The sequence below is a fragment of the Hippocampus bargibanti genome, linkage group LG07 (assembly GCF_051943395.1).
Source record: "Hippocampus bargibanti isolate YZ-2025 linkage group LG07, ASM5194339v1, whole genome shotgun sequence".
Taxonomy (NCBI): domain Eukaryota; kingdom Metazoa; phylum Chordata; class Actinopteri; order Syngnathiformes; family Syngnathidae; genus Hippocampus; species Hippocampus bargibanti.
The window spans coordinates 13,541,134-13,567,408 of record NC_142740.1 but is presented as its reverse complement, the minus strand read 5'-3'; the positions used below and the strand labels follow the sequence as shown (position 1 = coordinate 13,567,408).

General features: G+C 41.8%; 1 protein-coding gene across 3 annotated transcripts in view; it reads right to left on the bottom strand.

The window, feature by feature from the left end:
• Positions 1 to 26,158, bottom strand: part of acsbg2 (acyl-CoA synthetase bubblegum family member 2) — a 30,785-nt gene extending 4,627 nt beyond the window's left edge. Inside the window, exons 1-11 of one of the 3 annotated variants that reach the window (XM_089000926.1) lie at positions 25,850 to 26,158; positions 14,541 to 14,673; positions 12,311 to 12,426; positions 10,607 to 10,884; positions 9,265 to 9,353; positions 8,642 to 8,843; positions 8,403 to 8,552; positions 5,939 to 6,115; positions 3,330 to 3,511; positions 2,995 to 3,237; positions 1,347 to 1,564 (exon numbers count right to left, since the gene is read on the bottom strand). In XM_089000926.1, the coding sequence (XP_088857052.1) occupies positions 1,347 to 1,564; positions 2,995 to 3,237; positions 3,330 to 3,511; positions 5,939 to 6,115; positions 8,403 to 8,552; positions 8,642 to 8,843; positions 9,265 to 9,353; positions 10,607 to 10,884; positions 12,311 to 12,426; positions 14,541 to 14,650 (1,765 nt within the window). In that variant the 5' untranslated portion in view covers positions 14,651 to 14,673; positions 25,850 to 26,158. Of the gene's footprint in view, positions 1 to 1,346; positions 1,565 to 2,994; positions 3,238 to 3,329; positions 3,512 to 5,938; positions 6,116 to 8,402; positions 8,553 to 8,641; positions 8,844 to 9,264; positions 9,354 to 10,606; positions 10,885 to 12,310; positions 12,427 to 14,540; positions 14,674 to 19,773; positions 19,949 to 25,849 lie in introns of those variants that run through there. The other 2 variants (XM_089000924.1, XM_089000925.1) reach the window with 2 other exon arrangements.
• Between the last annotated feature and the right edge of the window lie 117 nt (positions 26,159 to 26,275).

The following is a 26,275-nucleotide window of genomic DNA, read 5'->3' as shown; positions in this document are numbered from 1 at the left end:
AGCTTACGAACCTTTCGCCTTACGAACATTAAATTTGTGAGAATATAATCTTGGCATACAAACTTTCGGCAAACGAACCAAACCAAACGGAGCGCCACAGTGGCTGGCGGACTAGTTTTTAATCACCCCTTTCCTTGAGTGCAGATGTGGTTTGTTATCAAGGATACTTTTGCTATTATGGCACCGAAAAAGACTCCACCACAGGCTAGTGTTAAGCCAAAGAGCACACAAAAGATAATTACGGTCGAGCAGAAGAAGGAGGTCATTGAGAAACACGAACGAGGTGTGCGTTTGTGCGACTTAGCGTCCCACTACCAGTATGCTAAGTCGACCATTGCTATGTGTGGCTAAGGGTGTTTCTGTGTTGTCTAAGCAACGGCCTCAGGAAAAAGAAGAGTTTGAAAAAAAGTTCAACAATGCTGTTGATTTGGACTAGCGAAAAGCAGCTAGCAGGGAACATTGTGAGTGAGGGTATTATCGCTGAGAAAGCATGGCAACTTCACTCGGTTATCATCAAGAGGCAACCTAGTTCGACCTGTTCGTCATCCATTAACAACGACCATCACAAAGGTAAATAAAACGACTATTTATCAGTACAGTTTATTTCTTTAATTACAATACAATAGCACATTTATTATACATAAAATAAGGTATAGTTTGTGTAGTTTTAAGGCTTATTTCGTAGAAATTTATGGGGACCTGGGAATGGATTATTCTCATTTTTAATGGTTTCTTATGGGAAATAAATGTTCGGCAGACGTACTTTTCGCCGCACACACTTTCTGGGAACCAATTAATATCGTAAGCTGAGGTCTCACTATACTTGAACTCTGTGGCTGGTGATCATTATATTTAAGGCCCTCCTGGGAAAAGCGGAGCACTTGTCCAATCAATGTCAATTTGCTCCAAATCGGGGCAGAGTTGTTTGATGTAACTCTCAAGCGCTCCCATCAGCGCTACATCACACGTGGTCAGTCACGATGTAAATGTCACGCTTTGCAAGTTGGTGGTGGACCCCAAAAAAGAAGGCAGGAAGGACGAGCAGGGGGTATTTGACAAATTGTACTAAAGTTGGCAGGAACAAAATCTCAAACAACAAAGTCATCAGAAAAGGTCCAAAGTAGCAAACAAAACCACAAGTAAATTATGACAAGATGAAACAAACCTGACAGAGTGAAACAAACAATGACCCAACCCTGAATGGTCATTCTGGGATCCTTTTAACTGCCGCTGATTAAAACTACCAACACCTGTGCAGCTGCAGGCAGGACCCGACAGTGCCACCCATCGGTCGCAAACCAAATCGTTATAGTACAACAGCGGGTTTCTTATTCTCCAAAGCATACCTTTAATTCGACCCGTGATGAAGAGGAATCCTTGGCGGTCGTGTTTGCCCAGGTCGCCAGAATGCAGCCAGCCCTCCGAATCCAGAGCTTCCTCAGTCTTGTCAGGCATGCTGAGGTAACCCATAAAGACGTGGCGACCCCAGAAGCAGATTTCGCCATTCCCATCTGTGTCGGGTTTGTACAACTTGGTTTTGCACCCAGGGATCTCCTTGCCGCAGCTGTAGGGCAAAAAGAAAGAAACAAAAGAAAAATTGGGTCACTTTATTCAATTTGTGATTGTGAATCTTTTGCGTGTCAGAGTCAAGTCTCAAGACACTGCTGGTGTTGGAATAAAATGAGGATTCTTTCTGGTTCGGGTTTTTCACTGTGTTAGAAGATGGGAGTAAAATCAACAGGAATCAAGGTGATGTACAAAAAGATTATTTATTTCTTGGTCAGCAGAGAGAGATATGCTCTTGTTGAAATGGGGGCCAGAGAGAGCGAGAGCAGCCCTCCGCAGCACATATATACCACGGGAATGACATCATTTCGAAAGAACCTATCAGTTACGAGATAGATAGATAAGGGTGAAATATGATATTAGACTGAAATAAGATAGTTTAAATGACAACCGAGGCCTCTGGACAAGTTGTGTCCATAATTTGTAAAATCGCTTCAAATGACTTCTACTGAGCGTATTTTAATAAGATTCCACCGCATATAGCTATATTTTACGTTTTAAGACTTGCGCTGAATATTCAGCAAGTCTTGTTTTTGAGTTGGTGACGATTCCTGACACCATGTTACGGAGGGAACGCCCCTCACCGAGAAAGTGTCACACACTGCATTTTGCGGTACTTTGTTTGGTCTGAAAAATAAGTGTTGATCTGTGTTGATGGCAAAATTAGAAGGAAAACACATAAATAACGCGATGGTGAATCGTTGTGTGTTGCACCAAGACTACTATTTGATACTAGTTGACACAAATTCCCAGCAGACAAATCAGCCCATTTCCAACGGAGCTTGGGCGCGATCTTCTGCATTTTCTGCGACGCTACACATCATTCCTGATGCTTCAAAATGACCCGGAAGAACTTCTTTAATCGATTGCAAACATTTATGCGTTCCTCTTCAGAACTATTTGAATCATATTCAGAACTGGATGAGTAACAAGAAAGCATCTTCTCCGAATCTGAAGGCATTGTTTTGATTCTAGAGCAAGGCATGACATACTGGCGTGACGTCATGAACAAGGGGACAGAACCTTCTGAAACAAACTTTCTGAGCTCATTTTGAAGTAGTTTTGGGACACTAAGTCATTTTTATTGGTGTTTTTCATTTGACTAAAAATATCAGCCTGCGTGTTTTGGGTATTTTAGATGCTATAAAACGTTTTTCTGATGTCAATTAGGAAAGAAAAAAATTGTGTCTGTTGTCCTTTAAGGTTATAAACTAAACTACATACATATATAGACTAAACTTCTTCTTTTCCTTTCGGCTTTTCCCTTCAAGGGGTCGCCACAGCAAATCAGTGTCCTCCATCTTTAGAGCTTTGATCCGCATGTTTGTAGACTAAACTAACATAAAAATAATGAAATAACATTGGATGTTTTAGGATGTTTATCTAAAATAGTTCTATCAGCTGGATTCAAAAGCCAAACCCAAATACCTCGTGATTCTAAAGGCATCTGGGATAGAGATGGTATGAGGTCCGGTGCTCTCGCTCATGCCATACAGCTCATACAGTGGGATGTCCAGGCTGAGAAAGAACTCCAGCGTGTCCCGGGTAATGGGGGCGGCACCCGTGTAGCACCTGTAGCAGCGGTCCAGGCCCAGAGCCTTGCGTACTTTCTTGAACACAAGTTTCTTGGCTATTTGGTAGCTCAACGGCGGATGGTCCCCAGCTCTGGTTCTCCAAAAAGGAAACGCATTATTAAACAGCTGCTCGAGTCTCAAAACAAATAAGCCAATGTCAGAAAGAAAGACTTAAATGTGTGCACATACCCATTCATCTTGCTCAAATTGGTGTGCAGACCCACGTCTTTGGCCCAGGCGGCAACTTTGCGGCGGACGGTGGACGATTTTGCTCCGGTGGCCCTCATCTTCTCTTGCATCTTCTCCCAGACACGCGGGACCCCCATGAAAGCTGTGGGCCGCACTTCCTTCATGGTGTTCACCAGAGAGCCCTGATAGAGGCACAATGTGGATTACAAGGAGAAAAAAAATCAGTGAACAAACAAAGATCATTTTTGCTCAGCGTTTTGGTGGATGTACAGTCAAACCTCAGTTTTCAACCATAATATGTTCCAGAAACCTGTTCAAAAACAGAAACATTTCCCACTTTAATAAATGTAACCAATGTCTGCTTTTTTAAATCAATATTGAATAATACAAACACGTCGATTCCTAATGGAACGCTACATGAGAATGACGTCCGATTTGCATCGATCTCAGCCAAACACGTCTGCTTTTCAATATTAAAAAGACTTTATTCAACAATACAAATACTGATGAGGTGATACCGGTCGAAGTGGGGCAATCAGGCCAGTCGTTAGTCAGAACGATAGGAACTATCATTGGAGCAGCTGCAGGGAGTAGTCCTCTGCTCCCCCCAACCTGAGAGCAGGGACCTATCATAGCAGAGTCCAGCACCGCCATGTCTGGACAGTAGGTATATATATATATATATATATATATATATATATATATAGGGCCTAAACTACCAGTAAGTCTTAGTTTGCTGACAAAGTTTCTTGGATAAGAAGCGAAACGTCCGACACCTTCAAAGAAGTACAGATGACGGCTGAAGAAACCTTTTCATCGATGGACCACTCCTGTACGACTGAGAGCTTACACAGACAATACAAATACGTCAGTCACAATGAGATGCAACACGAGGAAGTGGTGTACAGTAAAACCTTGGTTTTCGAACATCTCGATTCTTGACCAAAATTTCAGGGTCTTTTTTAATGCCCCGGCTTGCAAATGAATATTGGTTCTCGACCAAACTGAGCGCACCTGAATGCACCACTCGACTCCCCCCCGCCTCCTCCTAAGTCTCTTACTCCACTTACTCGGGTCGCGTCATTTGTGTTGTTGAATAACGTTTTTATTAAAAAGCAGACAAAATTGTATTAAATAAAGTAAGCAGGAACAAAATCTCAACCAAAGTCATCAGAACAGAAAGGTCCAAAGTAGCAAACAAAACCATAAGTAAAACATGACAAGGTGAAACAAACCTGACAGGGTGAAACAAACAATGACCCGACCCTGAATGGTCGCGCTGGAAGTCCTTTTAACTGCCACTAATTAAAACGACTAACACCTGTGAAGCTGCAGCATGCAGGGCCCGACAGTGCCACCAGTTGGTCGCAAACCGAAATGTGACAATTACATTGGTTATAATCGGAAATGTTTTGGTTTTTGAACAAATCTGTTTTTGAACAGGTTTCTGGAACAGATTATGGTTGAAAAACTAGGTTTGACTGTATAAGGAAACGGAGGGTAGTTAAATGGCGCATAAAATTTTCAGTTGCAAACTGAGGCATTACAAAAAAATCATATTTTGGTCGAAAACCAAATTGGTCAAGCAAGGAGACGTTTGAAAACCGAAATTTGACTGTACAGTGATACATTGGCTGACGAACTTAATTGGTTCCCAGACAGTGTGTAAGGCGAAAAGTGTGTCTCTCAAAAATTTATCTCCCATAGGAAACCATTAAAATGAGAAATATCCGTTCCCAGGTCCCCATAAAACATAATTTTCTACTTTTTAATTTTCTAAGCCTTAAAACTACACAAAATATACCTTATTTTATGTATAATAAATGTGCTATGGTATTATATACTTTATATACTCTACAATAAAGTCGTTTTATTTACCTTTGTGATGGTCGTTGATGGCTTGATGGAATGGAGTGGCCGGTTTATTCCTCAGCATGAAACACTTGATGAGGAACGTAACCTTCTTCTTTCACCATCTTGAGGAATGATCCCTTGTAGGTGTGACAATTTTATCTCGTTCCTCATCAATTGTGTTCTGTTTAGCTGAGTTGATAGTGTACAGATGGCTTGTGTGGGTTGTTTGTGGAGCCTGGTTGATGGGATATTTTTACCTTGCAGCCTACACTCTGCCTTTGAACTATCAAAGTTGAAACACTCATTGTCGTCTGCCTGTCTCTTTAATGTTTAAACCATCTCCCCTCACTGCTGCGTTCTTGACCAATCACATGGCTTTAACCGAAGACTGAGGGCGGGGAATAGAGGACTAAAACAGTCGGCTGCCATTTTGTTGTTAGAAGAACGGGCTCGTTCGCGAACGACACACCACTCATTGTGGCAGCTCTGTGTGTATCCCGAAAAAAGTGTGTATGCCAAAGTAAAATTTTCATAAATTTAACGTTCGTAAACCGAAAAGTTTGTAAGCCAAGAGGTTTGTAAACTCAGGTATCACTGTACTACATTGGCCTTTAGTCCTCTCGATTGCTCGGCATTTTAAAAACAGTGTCAGAACTTTCGCTATGCCCAAATTTGCTATGCGAGTAAAGTTTTGGTTAAACGGCAAGCAAGAATGTAGACGGAAACATTGTCAGGCATGCGCAAACATGAGTCACCTTAAGTGCATCCGGGTCGGCAAAGTGCGTAACCCCGCCAACTCTCATGGTCAGCCAGATGTCCACCATTTGGGCGGCAATGTGGCTGAGGGGGAGGTAGCTGACCACCACCTCCTGGGACTCTGTGGCGTCTGTCAGGCGCACGTGCTTACCAGTGGAAAGCGCAGTCCATGTCAACTGGGGAAAGAGACAAAAGATACACGAGTGAGGCTATATACATTGGAGCGGAATAAATTTGAAGCTAAAAAAAAAATATACAGAAAAGTCTTGTTATATCGATATTCAAGGGAGTCCAAAAAAATATCGATATAACCGGGGCTATCGATATATCCGACCCTGTTTGCATGTAAATTTCTCCGTGCGTGCATAGAAATAGTATCGATATAACCGGGACTATCGATATATCCGATATCGATATAACGAGACTTTACTGTATATGTGAGTGCCACTGTTTACCCAAATGTTCTGTTTTGGATGCAGATTTTAAGACTGGACTACTAAAAATACACAGAAAGGATTGCGTATTCAGATTTTTAGATATGTCAATACATTCACAGTATATTGTGTATACTCAGCAACGATGAATAATAAAGTACTGTACATTATTTAGCATACAGTATTCAAAATTCAACGACTACACACCCTTTGAAAAGTAAAATTCAATTTTACTTATGTATTTTGAGTTTGTGTATCCTTTTACGAATCTTCTTTTCCTGTCAGTGTCCTCCATCTTCAGAGGTTTGATTCGCATGTTGGTTTTGGCCAAGCTTTTACGTCGGATGCCCTTCCTGACACAACCCTCTGTATTTATCCGGGCTTGGGACCGGCATAAGAAGACTTACGTCCCCTCGTGGCTACAGAATAAGCAATCCTTATATGAATACTTTATTAATTTGTACCAAACGTACCTGATAGAACTATTTTAAATACACATCCTAAAACATCCAATGTTATTTCATTTCTACTTATTTTTATATGTTAGTTTAGTCTGTATCAGTGTTTGAAATAACGTCTGCCCGGATGCCCGAGGCGTGCAACTTTTACGTCGTGCGTACAACTTACAAAACATCTCAGCCCGGGTGGCCGACAACTTCTTCAAGAAAAAAAAAATCAAACGTTTGTTTTATTCAATAAAGCAAAAGCTACAAGCAAACCTCTACAAGTCACTTGGCCTCCTCTTTCTAAACGGCTGTCAAAACTTTCAAGTACACTTTTCAGTCACGGTATAGTCCGAAGCACGAAACAGGCTTCTGATTGGCTGCAAATTGCCAAACGAACGTTGGTTTGGCAATTGGCATACTCAGCACCGGCAGCCAATCAGAAGCTTGTTTCGTGCTTCGGACTATCCAGTGACTGAAAAGTGTACTTGAAAGTTTTGAAAGCTGCTTAGAAAGACGAGGCCACGTGGCTTTTAGCTGACAACGCGATGCAAACATTACATTGTGCACCATGATGACAAACGACAACTGGAGCACAATCGTCAGCAAGGGATATTCACCATAAATGAAGCAAGGGAGCATTTGCGGTAGGTAGTTCCTTAATTTAAAAAAAAATCCTTTATACTTCGCAACAATGTTTTTTTTTGCGATTAGTCATCTTATTGTGTTTCAAGTTGTGAAAAATTGGGCAGGCAACTTTTCAGAGTTATCTGCCCGGGTGTCCGCTAACTTTTTGTCACGAGTTTCAGACACTGTCTACATATGTATGTAGTTTATTTTATAACCTTAAACTTTCTTACTTCAGTCTAATATCATATTTCATCCTTGTATCTCGTAGCTGATAGGTTCTTTTGAAATGATGTCATTCCCGCAGTATATATCCTGTTGGGGAGCGCTGCTCTTCCCTTTTTGGTCCTCTCCTTCGACAAGAGCACATGCATCTCTCTGCTGACCAAGATTAAAATAATCTTTGTACAACACCTTGATTCCTGCCGATTTTACTACCATCTTCTAACACTGTGAACAACCCGAACCAGAGAGAATAATAATTTTATCCTATCAGTACCAATTGTGTTCTGAAGTATTTGTAATCAGTCTAAACCACATGTGTCAAAATCAAGGCCTGGGGGCCAAAATCTGGCCCATCACATCATTTTATTCGGCGCGCGAAAGCAAATCAAGCATGTCAAGTGCCATGATGCTTGCTCAAGGCGGAAAAAAAAATTCAAATTGTGGAATGTAAACCATAATGACAGTCATTATTCTTAACTTCAAATTTTAAAACTAGTTATTCATTAATTTGTTGTGCGTATGTATGTAATATGTGGAGGAGATGAAACATCATAATGGCTTCCCCAAATTCATAACGGTCCTCGAGAGGAAACCGTGACTACAATGTGTCCCGCGGTAAAAAATGACTTTGATACCCCTGCTCTAAACAATGTCGCTCGGTAAAATCCTGGTGTGATCAGCTCTTCAGGTTTGCTGAGAAGAGTCAGCGTTGGGCATGTGAATCTGCTGCTTACATTGTCATGGCTGAGCATGACACCTTTGGGGTGTCCAGTGGTTCCTGAGGTGTAGATGAGCGTGCAGCACTGATTGGGCTTCTGGCTAGCGATGATCTCATCAAGTGCAATGTCGGGAACGTCACATCCCAGTTTCATGAACTGATCCCACTGCATAAAGAAACAATGCTCAGTGTATTGCTGCTTCAATACAAACACGCACGCACACACACACGTATCATTCATCTCTATTGACTTACACTGTACAGATTCGGTCTCTTGTCTTTCAGAACACCCCTGTACTGGATGATGGCTTTTAAGTGTGGCAAACGGTCTTGGACCTGAAGAATCTTCTGCAGTTGCTTGTGGTTCTCTACCACAATGATATTGGCCTTGCAGTTGTCCGCCACATATTGGCATGCCTCTGGAGAGTTGGTTGTGTAGATGCCCACAGCGAAGCCACTGCAACAAACAAGGGTCGAACATTGGGACATTGCTCAGGCCCTCCCGTGCCAACTTTGTGACGTTTGCGAGTAGACTGCTCAACTGGCCTATAGTCATCCAGAAAAGGGTCCATCTTACCCAGTTGGGATAGTAAAGTCATTTAAGTTTCTGAACGCCATATTTTTTTGGAAAGTTATGCTCCTCAAGCGAGATAAAGAGGACAAGATGGAGCTTTCACATATATAGTGAGATATTGATCTCTTCTCGATTAAGTCAAATTCAGAGACTGGCACCAACGACGATACACAACGGGTAGGACTAAATAGGTTTTTTCTACTTCTTCCTACTCCCAGAGCAATATAAATTGTACTAAATCAAGTACAGTATTGATCTTAGATGTTGTTTCTGTGTCTGTCATGTTGCGTTTCAATCCACTGACCCAGCAAAAATGGCTCCAATGTCAGCGATGAACCACTCAACAGAGTTGAAACCCAGGATACCAACGCCATGGTAGCGCTCCAACCCAAGCTGTAAAAAGACATTCATCCTGAGTGGATAATGCATGTGAGATTGACATTTAGTGTGTGTGCAGTCGGCGTAAAAACGGGCGTAACTTCAATGACATTCAATGATCAATCTGCCTTTTGTGCGCACACAGATGCACAGTAAAACATGTCAGTCCGACCTGGAGCATCGTGTCATCCCTACTAGCTTATCTGTTGTCGTTTATCTGCAACTTAATCGATCTGTGATGTCAGTTTGCGTTGGCGCTGATTGATTGAAACCAAAAGACGCGTGTGAGCGTTAATGCTTGCGCTGATACACGCACATCAAAGAGAAGCTTTGCACGAGCGGTGTCACTCACGACAAGCAAAACAACAAACTCAAATCTGTGTTCGTTCAATGTTGTTAACTAACGTCCAGAGTAATTTTAGGCAATTTTTCCTCACTTTTCCGGAGGAACTTTCATGAAAATTTGGAGAATCCACAATTCTGGGAAAATCCAGAGAACTTTCATTTTTCATTTAAAAGAACCAAGACTGAAATGAGAGGAGATGCTTCCACTGGGGGCGGCCCGGCACGTTGAACTTATGTTGCAGAGGTTGTGGGTTTTCTCTGGATACTCCGGTTTCCTTCCCCATTCCAAAAACGTGTGTTGCAGGTTAATTGAACACTCTAAATTGCCCCTGGGTGTGAGTGTGAGTCCATATTGTTGTTTCATGGTCTATGTGTATCCTGCGAATGGATACCAACCAGTTATGGGTGTACCTCGTGCCCGAAGACAGCTGGCAGCTGGGATAGGCTCCAGCACGCCCCGCGAGGATAAGTGGACAAGTTATGCGGTGTACCGTTATAATAATCACGATCACGCTGAGGTTTACGCACTGTGTGGCTCGCGGTTTATTCAGACATCTTCACGCTGCATTACAGCGTTTACCCACATCAAATAGACGGTTTAAGTCCACTGTCACATGACGTTAAGAATATGCTTGCTTCACACAAGACTGAATAGTTGTGTGATGTCTTTGAGACTAATGTGCAGAAATGTCATGTTGCACTCAGCAAAGAAAGCTGGCAGACCCTGAAATACAGTATTTTTCTAAACTTCAGACAACTTTGAAAATTATCCACACTAAATCCAAAAAAAACCAAATGTCCCATGGGTTGAAAAGTGGAAAACCGCACGCAAAAAAACGATTTTGTTCATAGGTCACCAAGAGTTTTTTGTGACTCCGGGCTCAATGATTCAGCAATATTTGCCGGCATCTGTAATTCCATACCTTCAAGAAGCTCTTAGCTGCTACGCGACACGTCTCATAGTATTGCTTGTAGTTCAAGCTCCTCTTGTGCTCGCCTTCTTTCCAGCTCACAGCAGTGAAATCGCCAAAGTTCCTCACAGTAGATGTAAAGAGTTGATGGACTGTCAAGGGGGTCTCCGCAGCCAAGCCACGGTCCTCCATGCGGAGCTTCACTTCGCCATCCGGTTGACTTGTCCACAAGTTGGACTTTGATGCTGCTGCTGCAGGCACTGGCAGAGTGTCTGGCCGCTGGGTACATACTGGAGGATATGAAGGTAGTATATGAGCCCAAAGAACTATTAAACTCATTCACTGCCGTACATGAATTTATTCGGGAATTGAAAATATGACGTCGAGCGCCATTCCCGAATTTGTTCGGGTTTTGTTTGTTCATGCCTCAGTGCCGATAAAGCGCTGGCCATGCCCTCTGGCAATGCCCTCTGGCAATGTTTTTTTCTTTTCCACAAGGGGCAGTATTTCCCTTTTTTCCATGTTAGCGCTTTGTTCCAGCTTTGGCTGTTGTTGAAGCGCTATATAACCCAATATGTATGTATTGCATTATATTTTGGACAGCCTCCCTCATTTCAAGCTGATATAATTCCAGATCCAAATAATTTAGGAATTAACTCTTTTTTTCTGATGAAAGAAGAGAGTCTAACACTGTATCGAATGTTTATGTTGTCCTAAAACTCAATATTCTGTGGGTCCTGGAAATCAAGTGACAATGACAAAAACCTTGGCACTGGAGTGGACACATTTTGGCACGCCTGACAGTGAATGAGTCAAGAACTAAAGATCACCCAGAGAAAATACAAGACTGCTGAGGAACAGTCCCTCAATATCATCATGTACTGCAGTAAATGCTGATTAACATTATAGTTGTATTAAGTTCATCCTGTCTACCTGATATCTAATTTAAAACAGATTCTTATCTTTCTATTTGAACACCGACAACACACTGTCTGTAAGATAAGAATCTGGTTTAAAAAAGCTGATTAACATTGCCTTAATTTATTTGTAACGACTTGACATGTTGTCATACTCAAAGCCCAGATAGAGGAGGCTGCTTTGCGCTTTTCAGGACAAAAAGATCAATCAGTAAATAATTATTTCCTTTCTAGAACATTAGAAATGGAACACCACAAATCCATCTTGTGCTTCTCAATCAAAGTGAATAAACTGGAAACATGATGTACAGTGTTCACTATTGCTGTCGTGTGACCAGTGAAGAATGGAAGTAACTGACAGCACATGTATGTCCTAGAATGACCGTGAAGTGGTAACAGGCAAATTCCTGTTTTACCCTGCTACTCTCCACAACTTCCAATTGATATTAGCCCCTTATTCGAACATTATTCTTGGGTACAGTTTTACAAAAACTACAAAATTTAAATATATGTCCCGGTACTCTTTATTAACAGTTTTCCCCTTCTGTTGGGATCATTTGAAGGCAGGAAGCAGATGTCACTTCCTCAGGAAACGAGACCAATTGCCGGCTGAGTTGACCCCCGCGGCTCCGACATGAAGCTGTCACCCAGTTTTGAGTAGACACTTTCGGCCGTTAGCCATGAAACAGCCACAGCATTCATGCAAACATTCAAATGGTGTGTGTGTGCAGGGTGTAATGGGATGGTGGGGCGAGGGGAAATGTAAACAGTACTCTTATCTGTGTGTGTCCTGTGGCACCTGTTTGTGTGTTCAAGGTGTATTCCTCGCAGCCCTCCAGGTTGTTGGTGACAGCGTTGGGGCCAGGAGTCTTTTCTTCCCGTTCCACTGTCGTAGGTTCTTCCTCGGAAGACTCACTGACGTAAAAAGAAGCAAGAAAAACACGTTATCAAACGAGATGGTGCCGTCCCAAACTCAGCTGCCACATTCTTGAAGAAAACCAGAAGCAGAAACTTGATTCTTGCACAACAGAATGACTCTGCTGCGAATCAGGCCTTTCACCATTTTTCTTTTTGGTGTTTTCCTGGCAACTATGATGCTATTCGTTTATCCATTGTACTTCAAACATTTCAGCTACAGAAGATATGGCCATAATTTTGCATTTGAGATGGTGTACAAATCAGTGGCGAGCCGTGCATGTCAACCCGAGGCCTTCAGTAGTGCTACGTCTGAATCAATCCACAGCTGCAAGTTTGGTGTGATAGACTACACGTCCGATAGAGGGTGCCGAGGTGGACGTTATCCCATCCTTGTTTGTGACAGACATTTGACAATGTTCCTTTTAAATCTTCGTCTCAGCTTTTTTTTTTTTTTTTTTACAAAGAGGGTACAGCAAGTCCTGAAGAATGAATGACTCTTTGTCTTTGTGTTGTCATATTTGTTTTTTTTCCCCCAAGATGGCGGCGCGTGAACACGCCGTGACTTTTGGAACTCAGTCGCGACAAGAAATTCCTTTTTTTTTAAATAAGAGTTATCACATTTTTTGTTGCATTTGATGCAATGCAAAAGCATTGCAGCTCATACCAAGTTTTTTTTGTTTTTTGCTTTAGTTCCCCCAAATGCAGTGTAGTCTTATTCAAACGCTGTAAATTGCTGGTCTAGCATCTGATGCTCAAGGAGCCAAGAAAGAAAGGGAAGATCAAGTGCCTGGCTGGCTCAGACAGCTTCCGTCAGATAAAATTACTATATATTTGGCAGGCGATGTTATCTATGATCGGTCAAAGCTGGGCGTTTCTGGCAACACGTTTTCACATGTAGTCAATGTAGTTCACTTGAAGTAACGCCAGTGTGTATTCGGCCCTGCCAACAACCACACACAAGATGCAGCTCTGTGTCAGTCAGCTGTAAACGGGAGCCCCTGTGAGTGATGCACTGACAGATTGCCTGTCTGTCTCTGCTTTATACCTACATTGATTCAAGAATGATTAAATCTGACGCTGCATTGGGATTTTTAGAGTTTTTTTCTTTTGGGCTAAATTCATGTAGGGCAGAGGGAATTTTTGAATAGCTGTTCACTGTGGTGGCCACTGTCCTGGAAAGACTTAAGGCTAAAAATAACAGACTGTAAGTTGTAGATAAACAAGAAAAATAACATACTGTAAGTTGTAGATAAACAAGAAAAATAACATACTGTAAGTTGTAGATAAAAATCACTCTGGAATCTTGTTTTGTTGGTAAAACTGTCAATGTTAGAATCTATTGTTCAATACCCTGAAGAAGGATCCTTGATCCTAACGGCCCCGAGAGGAAATCGTAACTACAATGTGGCCTGCGCAAAAAAAAAAAAATACAAGTTTAACACCCCTGCAGAAAATGATCTAAATTGATCTGCTTAACTGATTCACTGACATTTACGGATTTATTCAGGAATTGAAAATATGACGTAGAGCGCCATTCCCGAATTTGTTTAGGCGTTGTTTTTTAATGCTTGAGTGCCAAGAAAGCGCTGGCCATGACCTCTGGCATTTGTTTCTATTACACAAGGGGGCAGCATTTCCATTTTTTCCATGTTAGCGCTTTGTTCCAGCTTCAGCTGTTGTTAAAGCGCTATATACGCCAATACCTATGCATTGCATTGTATTTTGGACAACCACCCTCATTTCAAGCTCATGTAACTCCAGACCCATATAATTTAGGAATTAACTCTTTTTTTGATAAAAGAAGAGAGTCTATGTTTTTTAACGGTGTATTGAATGTTTGTGTCAAACACCTAAAACTCAATATTCTGTGGGTCCTGGAATTCAAGTGACAATGACAAAAACCCTGCCATTGGAGTAGAGACATTTTTTGCACGTCTGGCAGAGAATGAGTTAATATTCAAAGGATTAAGGTGAAAAAAATCGATCATAAGATTCAAGAAAAAGTTCAAATTACAGTGAGCCTCAATTGCTAAGTGTTTTATAATTGCAATGTCCCTCCTAATTTGGATTGAAAACGAAAAACTGATTTGGTGTGTGGACGGTGTACGTACGTGGCCAAATCAAAAACGTGATTGAGGGGTGATGAATTGGTTCCCGAATTGCAGTTGGAGTCACTGAAAGCAACAGAGTGAGGTTGCTGAAGCACACGGACCTCAGACATAGTACTGGGTTCACACACGGTCACTGCAAGAGAAAGAAGCACACAAGGTCATGCCATATATGTCACTCACATGAAAAAAGGCGATTACCAATGTTGGTTGAGTCCAATGGGAAGCTTTATCCAAATAACAAATCTCCTGTGACCTGAGCAGCGCTTGATATTCTGATAAAAATAACATTACACCACTGTTGTTTAATTTTAATGTCAAGTAAGTGTAATACGCCCCCAAAATATTTGACGACATAGTGTCGAAACCTTGCTCCCCTACTTTAATTACATAACACGCGATTGTAGTACACACAAGATTAGCATCTGGGTGTTTTTGACACTAGGCGAGTGCCTTTTCTAGTCAAGGTTATTTTGACTTCTGTGGCACAGTTTTTCATGTCAAACTTTGCATAATGGCCCACTGATTCTAGATAAGGCAGGGGTGGGATGCCTATGACCTTTCTGTGCACACTTTGTCAATGCAATGGATATATATATATATATATATATATATACATACAGTAAAGTCTCGTTATATCGATATTCAAGGGAGTCCGAAAAAATATCGATATAACCGGGACTATCGATATATCCGACCCTGTTTGCATGTAATTTTCTCCGTGCGTGCATAGAAATAGTATCGATATAACCAGGACTATCGATATAACGAGACTTTACTGTATGTATATATATATATATATATATATATATATATATATATATATATATATATATATATATATATATATATATATATATATGCCAGTACTGTTTTTGAATGGGAGGAATGTCGGAGCCATTCGACTGCCATCGCTGGACACCAAAGGGGCCATTGTGCTTTTTTGCGCCTGTAATGGGCAGCATCTTCACAGCCCCGCTTTGTTTAGCGGAAAGGTCAGTGCCGTTGGACGGTCTGCGGCTGGATGGATGCATGGCTTGAGGAACCCGCAATAAGAAGAAAGGAGCGTCAGCGCAGAGCGCCGATGCGTATGTGGAACTGTTGCGGCTTGGAATTGAAGCAGATTTATGTGGAACAGGAGATGTGAGACAATCTCTTTTCGTCAATGGATGCTACAGCTGCGTGTTTGCTTTCAACATTTAGCTTGTAGTTGACATGCACATTCCACCATGATGTCCCTGATCCACTGGTGGAAAGACGCTTTGATCCTCTCCTCTTTCATCTAGAACTGTTTCATGTCATCACAAAGAGGGTACAGCAAGTCCTGAAGAATGAATGTCTCTCTGTGTCTTTGTTTTGTCATATTGTCTCTATGCTGTCATATTATTTGTTATTTAGTTTTTTTTTGTTCTTTTGACTTCAAGACGGCGCTGCGAGAGTGGCTGCCTTTCCAGCAGCTCATGTATTTCGTTTTTCTACTTTCATTCCTTTCATCACTTTGCTGCTGTGAAATGTAAATTTCTCCACTGTGAGACTAATAAAGGCATATCCAATCCAATCCAATATATATATATATATATATATATATATATATATATATATATATATATATATATATATATATATATATATATATATATATATATATATATATATAGTAAAGTCTCGTTATATCGATATCGGATATATATATATATATATATATATATATCGATATATATATATATATATATATATATATATATATATATATATATATATATATATATATATATATATATATATATATATATACAGTAAAGTCTTGTTATATCGATATCGGATATATCGATAGTCCCTGTTATATCGATACTATTTCTATGCACGCACAGAGAAAATTACATGCAAACAGGGTCGGATATATCGATAGTCCCGGTTATATCGATATTTTTTCGGACTCCCTTGAATATCGATATAACGAGACTTTACTGTATATATATATATAGTGATGTCACGAGAGGCTGTGTCCTGGAGGGCAAATACATCCAACGGCTTCACAGTGCAGAGGTCGCCGGTTCGCGTCCCGGTCCGGCCTCCCTGTGTGGAGTTTGCATGTTCTCCCCGGACCTGTGTGGGTTTTCTCCGGGTCCTCCGGTTTCCTCCCACACTCCAAAAACATGCATGGCAGGCAGATTGAACACTCCAAATTGTCCCTAGGTGTGAGTGTGAGAGTGACTGTTGTATGTCTTTGTGTGCCCTGCGATTGGCTGGCAACCAATTCAGGGTGTCCCCCGCCTCGTGCCCGAAGACAGCTGAGATAGGCTCCAGCAACCCCCGCGACCCTAATGAGGAATAAGCGGTACGGAAAATGAGATGAGATATATATATATATATATATATATATATATATATATATATATAGGGCCTAAACTACTAGTAAGAATTTAGTTTACTGATGAAGTTTCTTGGATAAGAAGTGAAACGTCCGACACCTTCAAAGAAGTACAGATGACGGCTGAAGAAACCTTTTCATTGATGGACCACTCCTGTACGAGTGAGAGCTTACACAGACATTTGTCAATGCAATGTTTAAAAGAAACCTTGTTTTGGTGCATCCAAAAGCCACCTTTTGATTGACTCTGGTATCAAATATACAAGAAAAGCATGAACGCTCTGCATTTCAATGAAGCTGTTTTACCATTGCCTCTACAAAGGAAATCAATACGCCTAAAAAATCCTTTCAGTCCAGTGTTGTTGCCCTTGTCCCTGCCTCTCTTGTGTTTTCATAACATTGATCATCTGCTGGCCTGTTTCACAGTATGATGCATGAAAGCAAACCCCACAGCCTTGTCTCCCTTTGGCGACCTGTTGCCCAGTTATGACTGTCAGGACAGCTCGACTTGTGTGATTGCAAGGTCGGAGAGCACAGGCTAAATATTTTTATGTCATTCAACAACAATCGCATCACATGGCAATTGTACATCAGTCACATGCCGGGAGGTGACCTTATGTCCACCACTCTTGATGCAATATGAATCAGGGTTCTGATTGGATTGGATTGGCCTTTATTCGATGAAAAGGTTTCTTCAGCCGTCATCTGTACTTCTTTGAAGGTGTTGGACGTTTCGCTCCTCATCCGAAGAGCTGTAGCTCGCTGAATGTACGACACCTTCAAAGAAGTACAGATGACGGCTGAGGAAACCTTTTCATCGATGAAGCCCTCCTGTACGACTGAGAGCTTAGACAGACGTATAAACCTTTATTAGTCTCACAGTGGAGAAATTTACATTTCACAGCAGCAGAGTTCTGAAAGGAAGAGGAAAGGAAAGAGAAGTATAAAAACAAAATCCTGGAGCTGCTGTAATGGCAGCCACTCTTGCGGCACCATCTTGAAATCAAAAGAACAAAAAAAAAACGAAATGACAAAAAAATACGACAATTCAAAGACATAGACAGCCAGCCATGCAATCTTAAGCACTTTCTGCACCCTCTTTGTTGCATGAAGCAGTTCCAGATGAAAGAGGAGAGAATCAAGGCGTCCTTTCACCAGTGGATCAGACGTCATGGTGGAACGTGCACGTCTGCTACAAGCTAAATATTGAGAGCAAACACAAACATGTAGCCTCCATTGATGAAAAGAGATTGTCTCACATCTCCTGTCCCAGCTAAATCCCGCTTCCATTCCAAGCCGCGACAGTTCCACACACGCATCAGCGCTCTACGTTGACGCTCCTTTCTTTTCATCGCGGGCTCCTCAAGCCATGCATCCATCTAGCCGCACACTGTCCAACAGCACCGACCTTTCCGCTGAACCGATACTTTTCATTGCAAATGTAAAATGTCTATTTATTTTCCAATGTGGACATAGAGATTATGAGGTTGGACTTTGTTCACCAAAAATTAAGAAAGGAGCTTGTGTTCAGGGTGTGATTGAGGTCTTGGGACACTCTGACCTTGATCGATGTTTGGCATGTTAAATGGTAAATGTCAACCCTCTAACCTTTGTCAGTGAAAATATTTAATTGTCACGGTAAATATGATTCACAGGCCTTCAACAGTAGCCAAAATGGAACTGTATAGTGCCACTTAGCAGTTTTTTTTTTGACGACGATACTAGTGCAGCGTGTTCTACCGGAAACAAATTCCTTGTGTGGTCTACATAAGCAATAAAGATGATTCTGATTCTGATTCAACCACACCTTCCTAAAAGTAATCTTTTTATCATATAGACATGACCAAAGGTATTTTTATCTTGCTTGTTTACTGGAAACACATATTGGATCAAATATGGGTGTCTTCTCAGTTTCAACTTCCCTGAAAGCAAAAGTTCACAGACTGACAGTGATGAGATAAAGGAGCAATTCAAGCAAATGAGCAGACACGGCAGTTCTCTTGCTGCAACAGTTGGAGTGACATACTGAACAAAACGAAATTATTCTCCTGCTCCTCACAATTCAACCTGCTTTCCGGCAATCCAACTCTGATAGCATTACAGTCAAACGTAGCTGGGTGATCATCAAATATTCAAGATCAGAGATGCAACACAGCTCTCTCTTTGTCCAAGTCTGCAACGAGTTCCTTCTTGGTTGGTTGGTTGTCGTCCTACAGTTCATGATTACACAGTTGATCAACTCTCAGAATCATGTACACTGGAATACCCCAAATCCGGTCCTTGGGAGCCCCTATCTTGCCTGTCTTAGTTGTCTCTCTCTTCCAACACATCCGATACAAATGAAGAGTGTGATCGGTCTTCTCAAAGTTTGCTTTTGAGCTGATCATTTGAACCACACACCTGCCTTTTAAGTGTCGTGCATTTGTTCTGCATGGTGGCTGATGGAGACATTTAACACAGCATCTCTTTGATGTCCGCAGTCATTTGAATTGACAAGTGGCGGGGTGGGTTACACCCATGCTGCACTCGATCAAATCTCCACGTGTCATTGATAGAATGACTGCTTAATACAAATCGTGTTTATCCTTAACACGGAATATTCAGCAACAAATGTCCACACCTTCTCATCACGCAAAAATAAAAAGACGATCACATGTACACTTGAAAATGAAAATCAAGGAAATCTCACAGGAAAGGTAAGTCATAGAGGAAAAACAAATCCAAAACCTCAGGCAATGCATATCTGTCGCTATAAACTATAAATACAAAAGTATAAATATAAACATATCAAAGTGAGGACATAAAGTGAAAAGCATTCATTTTATTTACACGGTATAACATTGGAAAATGAAATGAAATACTCACATTGCATTCCTGAAACCTGATTCTCGACCGGGTTGATATTTTGGTATAAAATAAAGCACTTTCAATAGTATTCAGCCTGTGTGTAAAATGCTCCAATCTTCTCGTGTGTCTACAAATACAATTCAAGGACCAGCCGATCATTCATTTTCAAACAGTAGTTTGGCTTGGTCGGTCCCTCCTCCAAAGGAAAACCCCACCCTGCCAGTGCTACGTGCATCCTCCACACACACACACACACACACACACACACACACACACACACACACACACACACACACACACACACACACACACACACACACACACACACACACACACACACACACACACACACACACACACACACACACACACACACCCTCCCTACCCGCCATCACAAAGCATTCTGATAGGATGAAATCGCTCACGCCACAAGACTCATCTTCCATATAAGGTCATGGAAGCCAAATGAAGCAAGCAAAGGGAAGTTGTTGCATAGCGTCATTGACACACTCTCTACGATGCTCCGATGAAACCCTCCCCCCTGCAGATATGTACTAACACAGCACATGATCACGGTCAAACAAGCAGCAGCCACACTGGCAAAGGTAACTATTGGTCAAATCGTTTACACACAGTACCGAATTCTCCTGTTCTGTCACCCAAAATCCAAAACACTTGATTTTTTTTGTGTTGCATTAGATTAACTTGCTATTTTCTTTCAACGAAAAGCTATTTTTCTCTAACTTTGGGTAAAAAGATGTTTTCATTGGCAGAGATGACAAAACAAAAAAAATCATCTCCATTTATTTCGCATAACAGAAAAATATCATTTTGTCATTCAAATTACGATTGCACCACAGGAACTTAAATCCAAAATGTGTAATTGTGAAATAAAAGCCAGATTACCTGAAAGCTTGTTTGAAGATAATAGCGTAATATTCCTATCTGTGCAGCGCTACGATCTGTTGCTTTGTAAAAACAGAGGTCACCGAGTTTGGCAACAGTGCAGAGGAACTGCCACTACGCAAGTGCTTTGATGACTGAATACCTTCATAATTATGACAGCGATCCATAGACGAACAGGTTGTCACTCTGTTACCATGACCAAGTGCCGCTTCCGTGTGAACGTTTCACCCTGGTGTAATATACAGACTCTAAAAAACAAGCAAAGCCAGTCTCTGAATAAACCACTATATTTGGTTCACCAATATTTTTCAAGTCTAATAAAGAAATATTTCATTGTGGTTAGACAGTTCATCATATGTTGCATTGCTTACAAACCTGTCTCCTAAAACAATCTACCTGAATTATGTAAAATTGTCACCTTCAGTGTTGTTTATCATTTACCGGTACCTTGACACATGAACAAATGCGACAACTTGGTGAAAACTATAGGAGGACAAAACAGATTGTAAGCACATCCTGATTAGACTGATCATACATCCATTGTTCTCATTGTGCCCGCTCGTCTCCGCGTTAGGAAGGTTGGAATGTATATGTGATCCTCTTTCCTCATTTTCATTCAACTGCCAAGTAACTGTCACGTAACAATTTATGCACTGTAGCTGTGTACCAAATGTATTTAAATGAATCAGAAAAGCAAATAGTCTTCTTTTAAAAATGCCCTATTTTAAACCAGTTTTCATCACATCTGACTCCAATAAACACTGACTTCATGTGTGCCATTGTGTCTTCCATGGCAAGATCAGTCCCAGCCAATTGCTTTGAGAGAACATACACAGCCACCACACCGCAGCATCACCTGATAGCCAGATCGAGTGTGCGCACGCGCTGAGCTGCTCTTGGCTACACCGCCTGCTGACATGCCAATCATCACTGGGGTTACTTTCAGTCATTGACACCCTTTCTCAGTCATCAGATGCTCGACTGCAGCTACTTTCAAAGAAGCCCTGACTATCATAACCGATGACAATATATTATTTTCTGGAAAATTGCGCTAATTTCAATTATATGTTACACTACACCGCAAGGTTATTCTTTCCAAGAAAATTATGTGGGCTATATTATTAAAGGACAACCGACGTCACTTTTTTGTTTCCTAACTGACATAAGAAATACGTTTTATAGCATCTAAAATACCCAAAACACGCAGTATGATATTTTTAGTGAAATGCAAAACACCAATAAAAATGACTTAAAGTGTCTAAAAAGTACTTCAATTTGAAACCGGAAGTGGCCAGTTTCAGAAGGTCCCGCCCCCATGTTCGTGGTGTCACGGCAAGACGTCTTGCCTTACTCGAGAATCAAAACAATGGCTTCAGATTCGGAGAATATGCTTTTTTGTTACTCATCCAGTTATGAATATGATTCAAAGCGTTCTGAAGAGGAACGCATACATGTTTGCAATCGATTAAAGCATTTATTCCGTGTCATTTTGAGGGGGGAAATGTAGCAACGAATGTGTGTCATCTGGGGGGGAAATGTAGCACCGAAAAGAGCCAGAAGACGGCGACAAAGCTCAGTGGAAACGGGCTGATTAATTCCTTACAATTTTTGTCAGTGTATATCAAATAGATGCTCGGTGCCACATACAAGGATTCACCATCGCGTTATTTATGTTTTCCTTCTAATTTCGCCATCAACAGTTTTCAGACCAAACAACGTATTGCAAAATGCATTGAGGTGATGCAAGGTACGTCCTTTCTCGCTGAGGGGCATTCCTTCAGTGATGTAGGGTGAGGACTCGTCACCAACTCAAAAACAAGATTTCCGGAATATTCAGCGCGAGTCTTAAAAAGTAAAATATAGCTTTATGGAACTTTGTGGAATCTTTGTAAAATACGCTCAGTTGAAGTCATTTGAAGCCATTTTACAAATTATGGACACAACTTGTCCGGAGACGTTGGTTGTCCTTTAAAGATGGCTTTGCTCCGATCAACTCAATTAAAATGATTTGGTGAGCCTTTATCACATCAAAGAGCTTCAGAAATGACAAGCCCTGGTCTACGCTTCCATCCTGGTGAGTAAAAACCCAGGGAAAATGCAGTTATGAAAAATAAAGGAAACTAGTGTGTATATATATATATATATATATATATATATATATATATATATATATATATATATATATATATATTACAAGAAAGAGTCTCAGGTATGAAAAACTGGACGGCACAAGGTCCGGATATGGTCCACACCTACTGGCTAAAGAAACTCACAGCTCTCCACGAGCGCCTAGCAGCACAAATGAACCAGTTGCTGATGGATGGGAGTCACACAGGATGGCTAACCGAAGGGCGAACAATCCTGATCATGAAGGATTCCTCAAAGGTTGTAGTTCCTTCCAACTATCGACCAATAACCTGTCTCTCCACAACATGGAAGCTCATGTCAGGCATCATTGCGGCTAAGATAAGTGGACAGAGCAAAACACAGAAAGGCATTAGTAGAGATACTAGAGGTGCCAAACATCAGCTGCTGGTTGACAGAACAGTCGCACAAGACTGCAAGTCCCGACATACCGACCTGTGCACAGCCTGGATTGATTACAAGAAAGCATATGACTCGATGACACACACATGGATCACTGAATGCTTGGAGTTGTATAAGGTCAACAGGACCCTGAGAGCCTTCGTTGCAAACTCGATGAGGATGTGGAAAACCACACTCGAAGCCAATGGCAAGCCACGAACGCAAGTGTCCATCAAATGTGGCATATACCAAGGTGATGCACTCTCCCCACTGCTGTTCTGCATAGGACTGAACCCCCTCAGCCAGATAATCGCCAAGACAGGATATGGATACCGCCTCAGATATAAAGCTACGATCAGTCACCTCCTCAACATGGATGACATAAAGCTGGATGCCAAGGGCAAAAGGGACATAGACTCCCTAATTCACACAACCAGGATCTACAGCAGGGATATTGGGATGAGCGGGTGTGGCAAGTCCTCAGAAGCCAGCTCAATGGCAAGAACAAGACCCGTGCAATAAACAGCTATGCCCTGCCAGTGATCAGATACCCTGCTGGAATAATAAGGTGGCCAAAGGAAGAGATTCAGACCACGGATGTTAAGACCCGAAATCTCCTCACCATGCATGGAGGGTTCCATCCCAAGTCCAGCACCCTGAGACTGTACACAAGCCGTAAGGAAGGAGGCCGGGGACTAGTGAGTGTGAGAGCCACTGTCCAGGATGAAACATCCAAGCTCCATAAATACATCAAAGAGAAGGCTCCAACAGATGATGTACTCAGAGAATGTCTCAGACAATGGGGAACAGAGGATGAGGTGCTAGAAGAGGGACAATCATGGGAGGAAAAGCCCCTACACGGGATGTACCACCGAACCATAACAGAAGTGGCTGATCTCAGGAAGTCCTATCAGTGGCTAAAGTGGGCTGGACAGCACAGAGGCACTCATCCTGGCTGCTCAAGAGCAGGCCCTGAACACCATAGCCATTGAGGCAGGGATATACCACACCAGGCAAGACCCAAGGTGTAGGTTGTGCACAGAGGCACCTGAGACAATCCAACACATAACTGCAGGGTGTATGATGCTGGCCGGGAAAGCCTACATGGAGCGCCATAACCAGTTGGCTGGCATAGTCTACCGAAACATCTGTGCGGAGTATGGACTGGAAACCCCAAGGTCAAAATGGGAAACACCTCCAAAGGTAGTAGAGAATGACCAAGCAAAGATCCTGTGGGACTTCCAGATACAGACTGACAAGATGGTAATGGCCAACCAACCAGATATTGTGGTCATAGATAAAGGGCAAAGGAAAGCCGTTGTCGTGGATGTAGCGGTCCCGAGTGATGGAAACATCAGAAAGAAGGAACATGAGAAAATCGAGAAATACCAAGGGCTCAGAGAGGAGCTGGAGAGAGCCTGGAAGGTAAAGGTGAGAGTCGTGCCTGTGGTGGTTGGAGCACTCGGGGCAGTGACCCCCAAACCCGACGAGTGCTTGCAACAGATCCCGGGAACAACATCGGATATCTCGGTCCAGAAAAGTGTAGTGCTGGGAACAGCACGGATACTGCGCAGAACCCTCAAGCTTCCTGGCCTCTGGTAGAGGACCCGAGCTAAAATGGAGGACAGACACCACCCATGCGGGGTGAGACGAGGATATATTTTTTTTATATATATGTAGATATATATATGTTTATATATGTACGCGTGCGTATATACATATAAAACAAACATGCGAATCGAAAACAAGAAGATATGTATACAGTATATATATATCTTCTTCTTGTCGCTTCAAGGGGTCGCCACAGTGAATCAGTGTCCTCCATCATAAGAGGTTTGATTCGCATGTTTGTTTTGGCCAAGCTTTTACGTCGGATGCCCTTCCTGACACAACCCTCTGTATTTATCCGGGCTTGGGACCGGTACAAGAAGACACTGGTTTATGTTCGGTTGGCCAGTGTTATTGGTTGGTCTAATCCTGCAAGGGTACTTCACTGGAGAAAGTCAACTTGGAACAAACGTCTCATGGAAATGTGTAGAAATATACTTGACATATGAGTTATTCAATTGTTTTTTCGTGTAAAGACTTATGCCATGAACTAACCCCAAAAATGTTGCTTGGTGTGATATAATCCATATATTTATAAATCATGTGGGGGGACTATGAAATAGACATTCATTTGCATGGATATGAAGCAAATCATTATTTTGAATAAATTATAAAGTGTTTTTGATGTACAGACGTGACACCATGTTAATACCGTGCAATGTAATGAGTGACAAATAATATGATGTATTGTCGTGAAATATATTTGGTTTATGGCTCGTGTATTCGACGCTCTTTAGCTGTTGGAAGTGATAACTCAACGAGCGACACGGCGCATGAGACGATTTTGTTCCTCTTTTACCATTAATTTAATATTATACAGTATACACCATGACCGATGACGCATAACAAATCGCGACTTTGAAATGTATCAAAAATGAGCAAGTAGGCTACATGCCTCATAATATTTGGATAATTACTGCGCTCCGCCTGCAAGTGTTGCTGTTTCGCGAATGATTTTATTGACGCTGTGAGCACCAGTCTTCCACGTGAACAGCAATCGGATATTAAAATCAAGTCACAATTAAATGCGGCAAATAACAACGAAGTAGTTTACCTTAAAGTTCAAATGCTGGGGAGGCTTTTTTGTCGTCGCATGTGTGTTGTATGACGATATGACCACAGACCTGATGAATCAGTTTGCCATCGAGTACATTCAGAGGCGTGTCTTCTCCATCTACAAACGTCTTTTAACGTCTTTGATCTTCACGGCGTCATTTTCTTTGAAAACGCGGGTGAAATGTTCTTAAATAATAAAATAATTTGGGGAGGGGGACCGAGGGTGGCACGACAGATAAACACCTCTGCCTCGCAATGCAAGGGTGCAGGGTACGATTCCTGCTCTGGCCTTCTTCTGTGGAGTTCGCATGTCTGTTTGTCACCGTCTGTTTTCGCCGGTCCTCTGGTTTCCTACATTCCAAAAACATCAGTGGCAGGTTAATATAATAATCCTTGCTCTGCTAAAAGGTACCGCCCCTCGTTC